Consider the following 15,926-nt stretch of genomic DNA (forward strand, 5'->3'; position numbering starts at 1 on the left):
AATACACCAAATTGGATCCTTGAAGCCATGCAAAGTGAGAACCAGTGTAAAGGCTGAACACACAGAGACACACACACACACACACACACACACACACACACGGGCACCCCAAGGTGCTCCCTACATGCACTCTCCACCAAACACTTGTGTTTCGTGCTCTGTTAGTCAGGCTTCCGCCAATCAGCATGCTGGAAGTGAGCTCATGCTCCATGCTGAGCGCGCCTGCCCACTGCCACGCAGGTGACTGTTAGGGTCAGAGGTCGTGTGGAGGTCACATGGTGTACCTGTGCTACTGGCCTCCGGCTCGCTGCGCCCGCTGGTCTCATAGCCCTGGTCCTGCTGCGACCGCTCCTCTGCTGCAGCAGGGGGCGCTACAGATCACACACTCCATCAGAGACACGTCTAGTCTCCAAGCTGCTTATTAGGTCTCTCCCCCTCTGTCCCATGTCTCCACTGCCATTAAACGAACCTGTTCCTCTCTCACTCTGTCCCATGTCTCCACTGCCATTTTACACACACTCCTCTCTCCCTGTCCCATGTCTCCACTGCCATTTAACACACCTATTCCTCTCTCTTCCTGTCCCATGTGTCCACTGCCATTTAACCAACCTGTTCCTCTCCCTCTGTCCCATGTCTCCACTGCCATTTAACCAACCTGTTCCTCTCCCTCTGTCCCATGTCTCCACTGCCATTTAACACACCTACTCTCTCTCCCTGTCCCATGTCTCCACTGCCATTTAACACACCTACTCTCTCTCCCTCTGTCCCAAGTGTCCACTGCCATTTAACACACCTACTCTCTCTCCCTCTGTCCCATGTCTCCACTGCCATTTAACCAACCTGTTCCTCTCCCTACTGAAGCCCTCAGCACCTTCGCTTCTTTCTCTTATCCTACTTTCTTTTGTCACTGCTCTACCTGTCTTTGCCATTGTTTGTTTCTTCCCTTTCTCTCTCTCTCGCTCTCTCTCCCCTTCAACGTGCCTCAAGCATTTCAAGCACAAGAAACATGCTGACAAGACATAAACCCACAATACACCCTGGTTGAAGTCAGCACAGGCAATTATGCTTGTAGGGCCAATAGTTTTCCGCGAAAACGGAAAACGGACGGAATACGCGGAATGGACCATCTGAAACGGAATGGACCACTGAAAACGGAATTGCAACTTTTCAAACGGAAACATAATTTTGTGCATCAAAATCGCCCAAAACCACCTGTATTTTACCCTGTAAGACTGAATTTCTTTCAAATAAGCACAACAACGATCGCAACAATGAACAAACATTAATTAAAGAACAAAAGCAGTCAGAAAATGTCACGTCTGCGCTGAACTCTGCTCCGGCCACGCCCCCCTTTTCAAAGGTAGTCACGCACTCACGTTCATTTGCTCATCTTCCCAATCGCATTAAAAACTAAAAATGTTAAGTCTTCTGTTGTGTTGATGGCTGTCAAACAACAATCTAAGAAGGGCACGTATTATTCACTGAGTTACCAAGCAGTCTAATTTATGGGGACTAATTAGCACTGCACTGAATTACATTGCCATGAGTTATTGACAATAACAATTACACAACTAATATTACTAGATACATATAAAAGTGGACATTACACTAGGCAACATGGATCTCATTCATATCTCATCCAGTCGAAATCTTAACAGGATTGAACCCATCTTTATTACAGCGTATCAGCATAAGAACAGAACATAGCTAAATCTCCGCTTAGCATCATGCTAATCACTACTAATAGCACGAGCAGGTAGCCCAAAATTTGGTATTTAATACACGATATATCACAGAAGCAACTTCATGAAAACCCTTACTTTCATTAAGTATGCACATAATGCCTCACATACAGGTCGAACAATGATGATTTACGCATTGGAAATGTATAAGGCACAGTATGGTCAACTACTTATCGACAAACTGAACTCACAGTATCTTAACTGAGGGTGCTGCACACGCACGCACACAGCGTTGCTAGGCAACATCACTATCAACAGAGTTTTTCATACCGTTAACGTGCGGAAAGGCATTATACGGCTGTTTTTATTTTTTTGACGCGGAATCACGGAATTACCAAAAACGTGACACGGAATTTGCTTTTTTTTGACGCGGAAAACTATTGGCCCTATGCTTGTTTGACTACAAGCCTAGTCAGCACAGTGATTGAGTTTAGTTTGAACCGGTGTGTGTGTGTGTGTGTGTGTGTACGTCTGTTTGTGTGTCTTTAAATGTGTGTGTGTGTGTGTGTGTGTATCTGTTCGTCTGTCTTTATATGTCTGAGAGTGTGTGTGTTTATCTGTTGGTCTGTCTTTATATTTCTGAGAGTGTGTGTGTGTGTGTGTTTATCTGTTGGTCTGTCTTTATATGTCTGAGAGTGTGTGTGGGTGAAAAGCTCTCACCTCTGTGTCTGCCAGCCTGAGGTGAGATCTGTAGCCTGTCCTGCAGGCCGGCCAGCTGCTCCTCTAACACGCTCGCTCTCTGGGCGCGCTCCCCGAACAGCTGCAGCAGGAGCAGCAGGTTGTGATGCAGGTCCTGAGGGGCCAGGCTAGGATGCGATTTGGATTTCACTGGATTCTGCTTGCTCTGTTGGGCCGGGCTGGACTGGGACCGGGTTTTGGTTGGACTTTGCTGGTTCTTGGAGGCCGAGCTGGAATGGGGTCTGGACTTTGAGGGACTCTGCTGGGTGTGTAGGACCGGGCTGGGTGTCGATCCGCTTTCTGCCGTCGTCATCTGGACGCTGAACCTCTCCGGAGGCGGGGTGATCAGCATCAGCGCGGGGTTCGGATGGAGCTTAGGTGTGGAGGTGTGAGCCGGAGCGAGTCCATCTAACCTGCTCTTCTGATGCAGCACGTGCAGAAGACGGTTCATCTGCTGCGTAAGCGTGCCGTTGAGAGAGGTGCTTGCGTGGTCAGAGGCACGACGGGGGTCAGAAAGGTCATCGGGGTCAGCACTGGAACAGCAGGCAACGAGAGCCTCCACTGCGCCCTCCACAGCCCGCACACACTCACGTAAACACTCCTCTCTCTGTGCATTGCCACGCAGGTCGGCCATTTTGGGAAGGACTTTGCGGGTCTTCCCACTCTGCAATCCTTCCCCTTCTATTTGGATACTGCTGCTGCTGTTGTTGTTGTGGCTCACCTCCTGGCCAGCAGAGGCGCTAGACACATCAGGACTGAGTGAGGGACTCACAACAGTCATGCTAGCTTCGTTAGCACTGCTACTGGATTTGGTTTTGCCAGGACTTCTGTGCTTATTGTCAGCTACTTTAGCATTGTTAGCATCAGTGCTAAGAGCGGCATCAACAGCAGTGGGGCTATGGTGGGCTTTAGCGTTAGCGTAGGCCTTGACTTGGGCCTCGGCAGCCCTGAGGCGCTCCTGCAGCTCAGCGTTGAGTCGGCTCTGCTCCCACAGCGCCTCCTGGATGGCGTCCGCCTGCCGCTGCACCTGCTGGGGGTCTCGGAGCGCCTGCACCTCGTCCTGGAGCTCCTCCAGGCGGGCCAACAGCTCGGGAGCGTGAGAGTATGTGGCGTCCCGCTCGCTCAGAGCCAGGGCTGCAATGGCCTCCTCGGCTCTCCTCACACACTCCTGCAGCCTGGCGCTCAGCCCCAGAGGCTCAGGGTCCAGGTCTTTGCCCTGAGCCCGGCCGCTCGTAGCCACGCCGGTTTGGGAGTCCAGGCTGCAGGCCGTGAGGTAGGCGATGGTGGACTCCGCCGCCTTCAACGCCTGCAGGTATTCACGCAGGAGGCGGTCCTTCTCCTGAAGCTCCGCCTGCTGATCCTCCCACTGCTCCGCCTTCCGCTGCAGAAGCCCCTCCCTCTCCTGGCACTCCTGCTGAAGGAGCTCCAGCTGAGTCTCCAGCTCTAGGGTCACGACCACCTCTCCATCCGTGCCCAGGGTCGGCACGGAGCGCACAGGGCTGCGTCTGGAGCTCGTGGTCCCTGGGCTGCTTTGCTGGGACGATCTAGGGGACGCTGGCTGGTCCTCGGCCCCCAGGAGGCTCCTCTGTGCTGGGTAGGGTGAGTCTGGGCCCCCGTCACACACCGGGTGGTCCACTCCCGGCCTCTCGGCCTGTCTGCTGAAGCGGGCCAAGACAGGCAGCCTGGACTTCACGTACGCCTAGGAGATAAACAATGATATAACAAATCTGACCAATCACACATGTGTGTGTCTTTGTTATGTCTCTGTGAAAGGGCCAATCAGATCTTACTGTGTGTCTGGCCATGAGGTTCATCGTCTGTCTGCTGGGGGAGCTGGACTTGGAGGAGGCGCTCTCATCCGCCCGGCTGTCTGTCCCTCTCTCCTCTCGCTCACCTCTCTCTCCTTCTCCCCTCTCCCTTCTTTCCTTTGGCCTCTCTCTCTCTCTCCTCGCCGTCTCTCCCCTTCCTCCCTCGTTCTCTCCGGCACTCCTCCTATCTCTCCTCGCCGTCTCTCCCCTTCCTCCCTCGTTCTCTCCGGCACTCCTCCTATCTCTCCTCGCCGTCTCTCCCCTTCCTCCCTCGTTCTCTCCGGCACTCCGCCTCTCTCTCCTCGCCGTCTCTCCCCTTCCTCCCTCGTTCTCTCCGGAACAACTCCTCCTCTCTCTCTCCTGCCTCTCTTTCTCTCTCACTCTCCTCTCCTTGTCCTCTCTCTCCTGCAGCAGTTTGCCCTCCAGGCTGCGTGCCCTCCGCTCCAAGGCCTCGTTCTCCTCCCTCAGTCTCTCCATCTCGCGTGCCATGCTGACGATCAGCTCGGGGTCGAAGGCGCCCGCCTGTGCCGTGCTGCGCTGCAGCTGCTCCTTCAGCTGACTGATGACCTGGCCGTGACCCCTGGCCTCCGACCTCAGACGCTGGATGGTGTGGCGGAGGTCGACGGGGCCATCGCTGTCACCGGAAGCGTCGGCGCTTTCCTTGTTCTCTTTAGACCGCTGTTCCTTCTGACTTGATCTGCACACAGACACAGACACAGACACAGACACAGACACACACACACACACACACACACACACACACACACACACGTCAATGAAATTCCAAAAAGGGAATTGTATCTGAACAGTCTGTATATGTAGCTACACATGTGTATTTTGATGCATTTGTTTCCTTTAATGAATTAAATCTCTATGGAAGATTTCAGGACCATAATGTAAACCAGTAAACCTGATAGCAGGTTAGGCTAGATTGTCTCTGAAAATCTTAATTATGGGAATCAAAAGTATTTAGGCATGTGGTATTACCATGTGATACGTTTTTTCTTGAAATTGTTCACGGATATTTGATGAGCAAATGCAGCGGGGTTAAAGTGTTTCTTGACGGGGAAAGTTTATTTCTGCACTGGTGTTAGCTGGTCTACCACTGCACACTGGTGATGTGTTATTACAGTGATGTGTGGCCCACCTGTCAGGTGAGGTTGACTGGGACCTGTGCCCAGATGACTGGTCACTCTGCCAGACCTCCTGCTGTACGCTGAGAAGCGCTGCAGGCACGCCAGCAAATGACAAGCTTTCACTGCTGCCTCCCTCAGGTGTACGAGCAACACCCTTCACCTAACACACACACACACACACACACACACACAAAACAGGGGCATTACAGATGTGTCCCTGTGCATGTTCCTCTGAGTATAATGCTCTAGTCAGCAGTGTGCCTCTCACCTGTGTGTTGGAGCTTCTCCGCCGTTCTGTGTGAACCTGCTCTGCTACCTCTGGGTGCTGTGGCAATGGGATGGATGGTGATACACACACACATACACACACATGACTTCAGAACATAAAATGCAATGAGGAAAAAAAAATACACTCCCCACACACATCCACACTCAAAAGCATATGCACACACACATATGCTCTCTTGCACAAGCACAAGCACACGCACACGCCCTCACACCCACATTCAGCCCAGTCATGACGGAACACAAGATACCACTGCAACCGCAGGGTGGTCATGGGTAAGAAAAACCGGCCAATGGGACAGAGAGAGGAGAAAACAGTGAGGTTAGGAGGGATGGAGAAACTAACACACATTTAAAGAACATGCTCTACAAGTGGAAACAAGTGTGTTAATTGGTACTAGTAGTCGGGGAGCCAAAGTCTCAAAAGCTCAAGAAAATGGGTTGAACCAGACATGGCCTGCCATACTTAAAAATATTTTTTTTCACATTTTTCGGATTAAAAATAAAGGGTGCATACACTAAAATGTCCACAATTTGGCCATGTCAGGTTCAACCCATTATTGTGACTTTGGCTCCCTGACTATAGAGATGTTCTATCCATACATAGACACATTGTGGAAGAGAGAGAGTCTACCTACAAACACCGAGAAACAGAGAGAGAGAGAGAGAGAGAGAGAGAGAGAGAGAGAGAGAGAGAGAGAGAGAGGAGAGAGAGAGAGAGAGAGAGAGAGAGAGAGAGAGAGAGAGGGAAAGTTACGAGAGAGAGGGAGACTACTAGTGCTTTGCTATCCATGCATACAGGAAATGCGTCAACTGGTAGGAGAGATTTGGATTTTCCACTAGACACAGAGACGCAGACACACAAACCAGCTTAGCGATTAATAGGGTCAGAGATTAAGTCAGGTTCAGGGTTAATGGTCACCTGGCTGTGAGGTGGAAACTCTGGGGTAAGTGCCGCTCTCTTCTGCAGCTCTGCATTCAAGGCCTGCAACTCAGCCACCTGACAGAAAGAGAGAGAGAGAGAAAGAGAGACAGAGAGAGAAAAAGAGATGGGGGGAGAACAGCTTCAATTTTAACAATCTTATCTAATTTAAATCAGGTTTCAGTCTTACTCACAAACACTTTTTTTTGTGCTCTTCCAGTTACACGCATTCTCACCTTTGCACACCCACAGTATTTAGCTTCATGATGAAGGTGGCTCATGAAAAAGGCAGGATTTGTTTTAATTAGATGCAGACCGATCACGTTTACTTTTGGCCGTCACGAAAACATAGAACATGGACCAGGTTGATCGATGTCATTAAAATCCAAGGAAAACATTAACCAGACTTTTATTTTGAAAAAGACTGTGTTACGAACAACCTCAACTGGAAACATCTGTTTCCATCACATAAACAAAGAATTACATTTGCGAGGAGACCTATCTATAAGGAGGTGTTTGAGGTGTTGAGATTCAAGTTTCAATGTCCCAGCTCAAGATCATGTTGCGTAGCCTATTGTGAAACACTCAATAGTAATCAAGTAATCAAACACCTTGCCACTGATGACCGAAAAAGGACCCGTGCATCAAGCCCGCTTTACGAAAATGGATAAAGCCCAGGAGGGGGATGTAAGGTTAACCAGGGCTTGTTTACGCATCTCATTCTCAAAGACAGCAGCTTCACATAACATCCATTCAAGTCCATTCCTTCACTTCTCCAACACTCAGAGGCCTTACGCTGAAACCTAGTTGTGTGATTCCAAATAGAGATATCAGAAAGACAGGACACGATACCAGCCACCCTCTAAAACGAACCAGACACAGCATACTAATTATTTGGATAAGGGCCGGCAGAGAATGTGGCTTGGATGATTACTGTGGCTCGGAGGTTGTTTGTCCAAGGTTTGGCACAAGTGTAGTGGACGATGGCTTCACGGTCAAGTTGAAATCTCTGGATGCACACCACATCGGAAAAAACTCCAGTATATCCAAACAAGGTCGGAACACTCACAGGCTTCTTCTTTGCACTTTTCCGTCTTTCACTCAAATTGAGTTTCTTATTAAACTAATTTCTTACCAGGCTTGTTCACAAGATCATGTGATTAAAACTAATGTTAACGCTGGGCCTAATACGTTACCTTATATAACATTGTTAATAGAAATAATGTACTGTTATTTCAGATTATGAAAACACACAAATATTGTGCTTTTGTACTAGTACGTCTATACGGTAAAAAAATATGCCTACTGCCAACATAAAAGGCAGTGTACCATTCCGAAAGGTGTTTCACCTTGTAGTGGTGCTTGACCTACTACAGCCCTCAGAAGTGCATACCTAGGTCAAGGGATGAAGACGCAGAGGCTGAAAAGTGTGTGACTGTGCTTTTTAAAAGTTCTGCACGTGGGAGAGTCGCGCCCTTTGTACCTAACCATGTGGATCCAAGGTAAACAACATTACCCACAAGGCCCTGAGGGGGCAGAGAAGAGGGGCTGCACCTGGGATCCAGCTGCCTCAGCCTACCGGGTTCGGCACATTATATTGGAGTTCAGTTTTAAAAGCAGCGTGTTTTTACTTTGTGGCCTCTTATAAACATTCTTCCTTTCGTGGAACGGGATTCATGGAGGTTATTAGACCAGAGATCATTGGTTTGATTAAAAGCGGCTGTTAAACTGACCTACTTACAACGGCATAACAAAGGGCTTTTCCTGCTCTTATTGACCAAAGACAGCTGGCAAACATTTTAAAGAACTGGAAGCTGAACCCAGGCCAGGACATTACTATTAGCTTGTTAGCTAGGCCCAGCGTGCTGTTTCATCCGCCAGTTAAACCACTGATGTGCTCAATGTTGTTATTATGCTTACAATCATAAACAGTTAACTGCTCATTAATAGCCCATGTGGAGTAAACAGGCGTTACTGATAAGGCCAGAACCAGGCTTTATAGATATGGAATATCCATCAATTTGGACCACTTTCTGTTTAGCAGTCACTCCTAAGAAATGTTTGTGTTCCTTATGAAATGCGACACTGTATTGTGAATGAGTGTGTGTGTGTGGATATGTATGAGGATGTGAATATGTAAATGCACATGTGTGAAGTTTACCTTCAGTTTGAGCTGAGACACACTCAACTGATCCAACTCCGTCTCCTCGGCCTCTCCCAAACAGATGGTCATATAAGACGTCTGATCAGCGATCACACTCGGGAAGTCACCTACATGGAAACACAACAAAACACCAAAACCTGGTCTTACTCAGCACAGAGGGCAGTGTATGGCCTTGTGATGTCACAACAAGGCATCACGTCATCCCTTGCCGTGGACTGGTGGGCATGCTTCCCACTTGACATCATGAACTCTTAACAGACTGGCCTATGACTGTTTTAAACGTTAAACCACCTGAAAGCAACTTTGCTGTTTCAGCTGTTTTACCTCCCTGTCTAATTGTGAGTGTCATCTCCCTATCAGTATTTTAAAAGCCATTGTTAGAATGTTTCGCGAGTGCATGCATTAATCTTGCATCAATGTGTTTTTGAATATGTTATTATTTTTTAGCAGTTTCTTGTATTTCCTTTGTAATTATAATGGTAGAAAGCTGTTGTTTTTACCCCACTGTTACCTCTAGAAGAGGTTTGGTTGTCATTCTAGGTTAGGCCAGTGTGGGGAGCACTATTGTTTGGTGTCAGGCCTCAGCAGAACTCAGCAAGGTGAGTCTTGGGTGAACTTGTAGAGCCATATTGCTAGAGCTATTTTAGTTTCATTATTTATAATCATTACGTTTGACTTTATGTTTTGGTTTCACCCTTGTGTCATAGTTTATTTTCCTTTTCTGTATACTACCTTTGAGTGTGTTTGTGTTTGATTGTGTGTGTGTGTGTGTGTGTGTGTGTGTGATTGTGTGTGTGTGTGCTGACCAGTGTCATTGGCCTGTCCGACTCCACCACCGCGACTCTGGATCTGTCCCAGTCGAGCCTGAAGAGATGTGTTCCAGCGCCGAGCCTCCTCCAATGCAGAGCGCACACTCTGAAGCTCCTCACCTACACACACACACACATATCACATTAACAAACACACACCCACATACACACAATGATACACATGATAGCCATGTTTTAACTCCCAGACAAACACAGACTAACACAGCCAGAACTTTCAAACAACCAAATATTTGAATGACCAAATACAAGAATACCTGGCCCCAACCCAATCCAAACATACAGCATTTGAAGACACGGTGATGAGGAAACGAGGGGTTTCAATGAATATGACTGTAATTGATGGGGTATGATAACAAACTCTAGATCTGGTCATATACTCTTGGAACTAAACCGGCAGTGCAAGGCAATAATGGCAATGTTATGGTGGTGGCTTTGATACTGGGACAGCACCCACAGATAGGACTGTGTGCCCTCCTTTCACCATAACTCACATTAGAGAAGACACAATAATAACAGCTATGTTAAGAAATAAGGCGCCAATAGCTTCTTCAGTAGGCTGGCACTGCACAGTTACACTGCTCTCTCAACCCTAAAACAAAATGCACGAACAGACAAACCTTTCCCGACACTAACGCACTAGTCCCTCAAAGCAACTGACGTACTGTAGACATGTGTCAATGTTCCGCATCAAGCAGCACCTCATTCAAGGGAAGCCTGAATTGCTGTCTGATATTTTTATCAGCCTCCTAACTTAGTCTTTTTTCCAGACAACTTTAGGTAGTTTTCCTTTTGAATCTCTGTTCAGATGGTTGAGTTACATCTCGCTAGAAAGGCCGGTCTATTTCGTGTCTGCAACACCTCACTGCTTACACCAGTAGGGGTCAGCCAAGCTATAGAGCACAGATGAGACACAGAGCCATAATAAAAAGCATCCATGCAGAAGACTGATGTAAAAATGTGATGACGTTCCCCCCCATTACGTATATCTATGTAAACTGGGCCAGTTCCTAGCTCTATACAGTCAGGCCTTTACAGTCATAGCTGTTTCCCAGCTCTATACAGTCAAGCCTTTACATTCATAGCTGTTTCCCAGCTCTATACAGTCAAGCCTTTACATTCATAGCTGTTTCCCAGCTCTATACAGTCAAGCCTTTACATTCATAGCTGTTTCCCAGCTCTATACAGTCAAGCCTTTACATTCATAGCTGTTTCCCAGCTCTATACAGTCAAGCCTTTACATTCATAGCTGTTTCCCAGCTCTATACAGTCAAGCCTTTACATTCATAGCTGTTTCCCAGCTCTATACAGTCAAGCCTTTACATTCATAGCTGTTTCCCAGCTCTATACAGTCATAGCTGTTTCCCAGCTCTATACAGTCATAGCTGTTTCCCAGCTCTATACAGTCAAGCCTTTACATTCATAGCTGTTTCCCAGCTCTATACAGTCATAGCTGTTTCCCAGCTCTATACAGTCAAGCCTTTACATTCATAGCTGTTTCCCAGCTCTATACAGTCATAGCTGTTTCCCAGCTCTATACAGTCAAGCCTTTACATTCATAGCTGTTTCCCAGCTCTATACAGTCATAGCTGTTTCCCAACTCTATAAAGTCAAGCCTTCACAGTCATAGCTGTGAGCAGGAATGCATGTGTTCTCAGTGACTGAGTAATGGCTAAAGAAATGACGGAGGACAACAGCCAAACTGCTGAAGGCCATCCGTCTAAAAGATCAGTAATCTTCCCCTTCACTGCCCCCCCCCCCTCCTCCCCTCCTCCACTCTCTCCCTGCCTGATCGAGGTCATGCCTGGCCTATTTTTACTGCCACCCTGGAGGGGGTTGGGGAAACGGGCATCGCCATGGAAATGGGTACTCTAAGCAGATGGGTAGAGAAGGATTAACGCTTCATCAGGTCAAGCACACAGACGTAGACAGACAGACAGACACACACACACACACACACACACACACACTTAAATACAAATCTACTGTTAAAGATAGCATTATTTCATCATATTATTTTTGTTCCATTAACTATGAATACATGGATATTCAGTTGTGTATTTGTATTTGTGTGTGTGTGTGTGTGGTGTATGGTGGGGTAGGTACGCAGTGCTTTATGGTTAGACACACAAGAGTGAGTATTATGTGATGATGGACACACAGATAGTTGATGGAAGCTTTTGCAAAGGTAGAGTCAAGCAGTCAGACATGCAGGATATTCATGCAGACAGAGCAGATGGAAGCATGCTTGGGGTTTGGATGTGTGTGTGTGTGTGTGTGTGTGTGTGTGTGTGTGTGTGTGTGTGTGTGTGTGTGTGTGTGTGTGTGTGTGTGTGTGTGTGTGTGTGTGTGTGTGTGTGTGTGTGTGTGTGTGTGTGTGTGTGTGTGTGTGTGTGTGTGTGTGTGTGTGTGTGTGTGTGTGTGTGTGTGCGTGCGTGCGTGCGTGCGTGCGTGCGTGTGTGTGTGGGGTCTGTGTGTGCATGTATGTTATAAAAAGTGTGACAGATATGGGCAGACCATCAGTGTGCTTAAGTGTTTGACGAACACTGGCAGACACACTTGTGCCTCAAAAGGGTGTGTGACATTCACATTCAGAGAAAACATGTTTGCCCTTATGTGTGTGTGCATGCAGACAAAGACAGACAAACAAACAGACAGTTTTATTCCACACTGGCTTTATCAGCAGGGAGGAAATGATTACAGACGACAGATGAAGCAAAGAGCAGACAAACAGGACAGGACAGGCTTTGGGCTGTGTGTGTGTCTGTGTATGTGTGTGTGTGTGTGTGTGTGTGTGTGTGTGTGTGTGTGTATGTGAGAGAGAAAGAGTGGGACAGCTTTAGGGAACAAAGACAGCAGTGAAATGAAGAGAAATGAGAACTAAAAACACAAAGCAGACAGTTAGTACTGAGAGGTCATCTGGTGTCTCTGAGCACACACTGCATTCAAATATCACAACTGATTTGTTTATGAAGCCTAAAAGCAAAAACTCCTAAAGATGGGGGATGCTGGAGTAAGTGCGTGTGTGTGGGTGACTAACATAAGTGTTAGTTATATGAAGCCAGCGTGTTAGGTGTCCCTACTATATAAACCAAAAAGTGCTCCGCTATTTATAATAACACATGATATCTTAGCTGGGACTAGGCTAAGGTAATCGAGTGTAGATAGAAGCTTCAAGTATCCGTGGACTTTGATTGGCGATCATAACTAGCACCCAACCCTCTGATTGGCTGTCAGGCCTGTCCCTCTACTGCACCTTCACTCTGACTGGCTCCCTGCATGTCCTGCTCCAGCTGCTCCCGGAGCTGCTCGTTGGCCAGGATGCTGGACTCCAGCTGCTGTCGCAGGAGCTGGACGGAGGTGAGCTCCAGCTGCAGGGCCTGCAGACGCTCAGCGCTGAAACAGCATCCAGACGCTTCCGTTAGCACAGCAGTCATAGCATTCTGCTAATGCTAGTGTATACATGCATCCAGTTCAACAGTTCCTTTAGCACAGCAGCAATAGCATTCTGCTAATGCTAATGTATACATGCACTCAGTTCAACAGTTCCATTAGCACAGCAGCAATAGCATTCTGCTAATGCTAATGCTAATGAATACATTCACTCTGAGTGACTCAGTACAACACCACTGGTCTGGAATCACATGTGATGTCATCTTCAGACTGACAATGATTGGCCACTCTTATCTACTAATGAGGTTCTGAAGAGAGGCATGCCACCACTGTACAGTTATTACACTGTGTGTTGACAGCGCTGGTTTCAATGTCACAACAAATACAGATCCTTCTACAACCACACAAACGCCCCAACACACAGCCTCACCTGTCCTGCTGTTTGACGGAGCGCACCAGGTTGAAGTACAGCTGTTGCTCCGCCCTCAGTGAACGGTTTAGCCCCTCCCACTCCACGCGCAGAGCTGACAAAGTGGGCAGGGCCTAAAATCAGAGGTCAGGAGAGGTCAGTAGTCTGTGAGTGCCTTGAGTGTAGTCCTCCTGACAGTCTCCCATATTAGGAGATGGTGTGGGGTGTGTGTGTGTGTGTGTGTGTGTTCCTACCTCTGTGCTGTCTCCCCCAATGCTTGTGCTCTCTCTCTGAGGGGGAGCAGGACCCCTACACTCATCTCTTTGGAGCTGCTAGAGAAGGACAGTACAATGTTAAACACACACACACACATATATATATATATAAATATATATAATCTATATGCATACACAAACAAACACACACACCAATATAACACACACACACAGACACAGACACAGACACAGACACAGACACAGACACACACACACACACAGACACCAAATGCTATTCATGACATACATTAACAAACTCTTCCTTGGTGGTAAGAGTGTGTGTGAGGGTCTCTATGTTGATGGTCTGCTCCTTGAGTCGTCTTTCAAGCTCTGCCACCAAGCTCTGTGATAAGGTAGAAACAGACAGACAGACAGCCATACACAAACCCAGATTTTAGGTTAAAGGTGTTGGGTGCATGTTACATTTAAATGTAAAGTGTGGATTAGGTAAAGGGGGTTGGATTAGGATTAAGTGAGGTTTGGTGTGTGCGTGTGTGTGTGTGCGTCACCTTGAGGTCCTCCTCTCTCTGAAGGGCTTTGTTGAGATTCTCCGTTTTCACTGACAGCTGTTTCTTTAGGCCGGCAGCCAAAGACTTTTTAGCCTTCGCGCTCTCATCAGGTCGATTATCATTTAATTCAACTGCGGAAGAGGAAGAAAAGAAAGAAAGAAAGGAAGAGAGAAAGATATGAATGACATAAAATAACTCCTCCTCCTACACAATCAAAGTTTCTAATTGCAGCACTCATGTGTGTGTCTCAGCCTCCTCTTGATCTTGAAGACTTGAAGCTTCAACGGCCTGAGTGATGGCTGGAGCCTTTCCTGTCTCTTTAACCTCTCGCAGCTTTTGCTTAGTCACTGTTGTATGTATGTGTGTTATACTCTCACCTGTACTTGTCATTGCTGCGTGTGTGTGTGTGTGTGTGTGTGTGTGTGTGTACCTCCTCCAGCTCACTGATTCTTCACAAATCTACTGATTCACTTGGATGTAAAAACTTGCACAGTGTTTGTGTTGTTGTGTGAGACATTATAGGCTCTTTATTAATATTTGGATACTGCAGTATTGGTCATTCCAAATAAATTAATCAAATGTATGAGTGTGAGTGTGAGTGTGTGTGTGTGTGCGTGAGAACAGAGGGTTTTACCGTCTTTCTCCTCTAGTTGTTGCTGAAGCAGATGGATGGTCTGTCGGAGCTCCACCACCTGAGGGGCCGCAGCATCAGTCTTCAACTCGGCCAGGTACCGATCCCGCTCCTGCCCCTGTTCCAGCAGCTTCTACACACACCAAGGAAGAATCATATTTAATAACGATTCACTAATCCTCAAAGTTTCACTTTTAACCTGTACCTTCAAAAGTGTGTGTATTGTTCCCATGCTATTTGAGATGTTTGTAGCCTCTATTGGCCAGCTATAGAGATGTGGGTAGGAACTCCATACATACAAACATTCCATTTGCTTAAGAATCCACTTTCTTTCAGTTCCGATCCCACTCCGACACCTGAATATGAATATCTGCCGATTCCGATACGACATCAAATCTGAGATCTTCTCAACCCCCACCTCACTTTAGACCAAAAAGCTCTTGGTGGTAAAAGAATATGGAAAAATAGTAGGCGTCTCAAAGGAGTCTTTGGTGAAAAATAATGGAGGTTTATGAAAAGTGGTCAAAAGCGCTGTATACGAAAAATAGCAAGCAAAAGACAAAATAGTTGCATTTACTGTATGTAATGCAGTGTATAATAGTATGTTATGCAAACTCACAACAGATTACAAGTATCTGGAATCAGCCTGAAACCAGAGTGTGTGAGTGCTGTATATGTTAGACCAGTGATTCTATTGCAAACGGGACTGGCTGTGAAGCTGAATCAGCAGGTATCTCCGTGCTGCTAGGATGATTGGTAAATAAATTAAGTTTGGCGTGTGTTGGGAAACGGACCGGTAGGCTACATCGTGGATCGGTAAGGCTAGTCCGATATGGTATTGGATCGGTCCCATATCGAAATTGTTTAACCGTTTAACTTTAGTTTGGTTTGTTTCACACTGCTATTTTAATTCCCTAGCTGGAGCTAACATTGTAGGAAATGCTGGTTGACTGTTTGCCCTTGAGATGCAATGTCTTCATTTAAATTTCTTCTGACATCACATTTACATTTATTCATTTAGCAGACGCTTTTGTCCTAAGCGACGTACAAGGGAGAGAACAGTCAAGCTATGAGCAATAGAGACCTAGTGTAAAAATAAATATTTTTTTAAATACGAAAAAAAGTTCAGGAATGTAACTGCTGTAAA

The 15,926-nt window shown here is 46.9% G+C and overlaps 1 protein-coding gene across 4 annotated transcripts in view; it reads right to left on the bottom strand.

Annotated features, from left to right (window-relative positions):
• The window catches only part of cdk5rap2 (CDK5 regulatory subunit associated protein 2), a 44,712-nt gene that overhangs the window by 12,282 nt on the left and 16,504 nt on the right, over positions 1–15,926 (bottom strand). For 2 of the 4 annotated variants that reach the window (XM_080847428.1, XM_080847431.1), the window contains exons 20-33: positions 14,783–14,912; positions 14,149–14,279; positions 13,887–13,982; positions 13,619–13,696; positions 13,386–13,498; positions 12,819–12,958; positions 9,542–9,664; positions 8,733–8,842; positions 6,572–6,649; positions 5,633–5,689; positions 5,376–5,524; positions 4,211–4,925; positions 2,403–4,119; positions 285–371 (exon numbers count right to left, since the gene is read on the bottom strand). In XM_080847428.1, coding sequence (XP_080703554.1) covers positions 285–371; positions 2,403–4,119; positions 4,211–4,925; positions 5,376–5,524; positions 5,633–5,689; positions 6,572–6,649; positions 8,733–8,842; positions 9,542–9,664; positions 12,819–12,958; positions 13,386–13,498; positions 13,619–13,696; positions 13,887–13,982; positions 14,149–14,279; positions 14,783–14,912 — 3,724 coding nt within the window. The remainder of the gene's footprint in view (positions 1–284; positions 372–2,402; positions 4,120–4,210; positions 4,926–5,375; positions 5,525–5,632; positions 5,690–6,571; positions 6,650–8,732; positions 8,843–9,541; positions 9,665–12,818; positions 12,959–13,385; positions 13,499–13,618; positions 13,697–13,886; positions 13,983–14,148; positions 14,280–14,782; positions 14,913–15,926) is intronic. The other 2 variants (XM_080847429.1, XM_080847430.1) reach the window with 2 other exon arrangements.

The sequence above is a fragment of the Sprattus sprattus genome (assembly GCF_963457725.1).
Source record: "Sprattus sprattus genome assembly, chromosome: 11".
In the NCBI taxonomy this organism is placed as follows: Eukaryota; Metazoa; Chordata; class Actinopteri; order Clupeiformes; family Clupeidae; genus Sprattus; species Sprattus sprattus.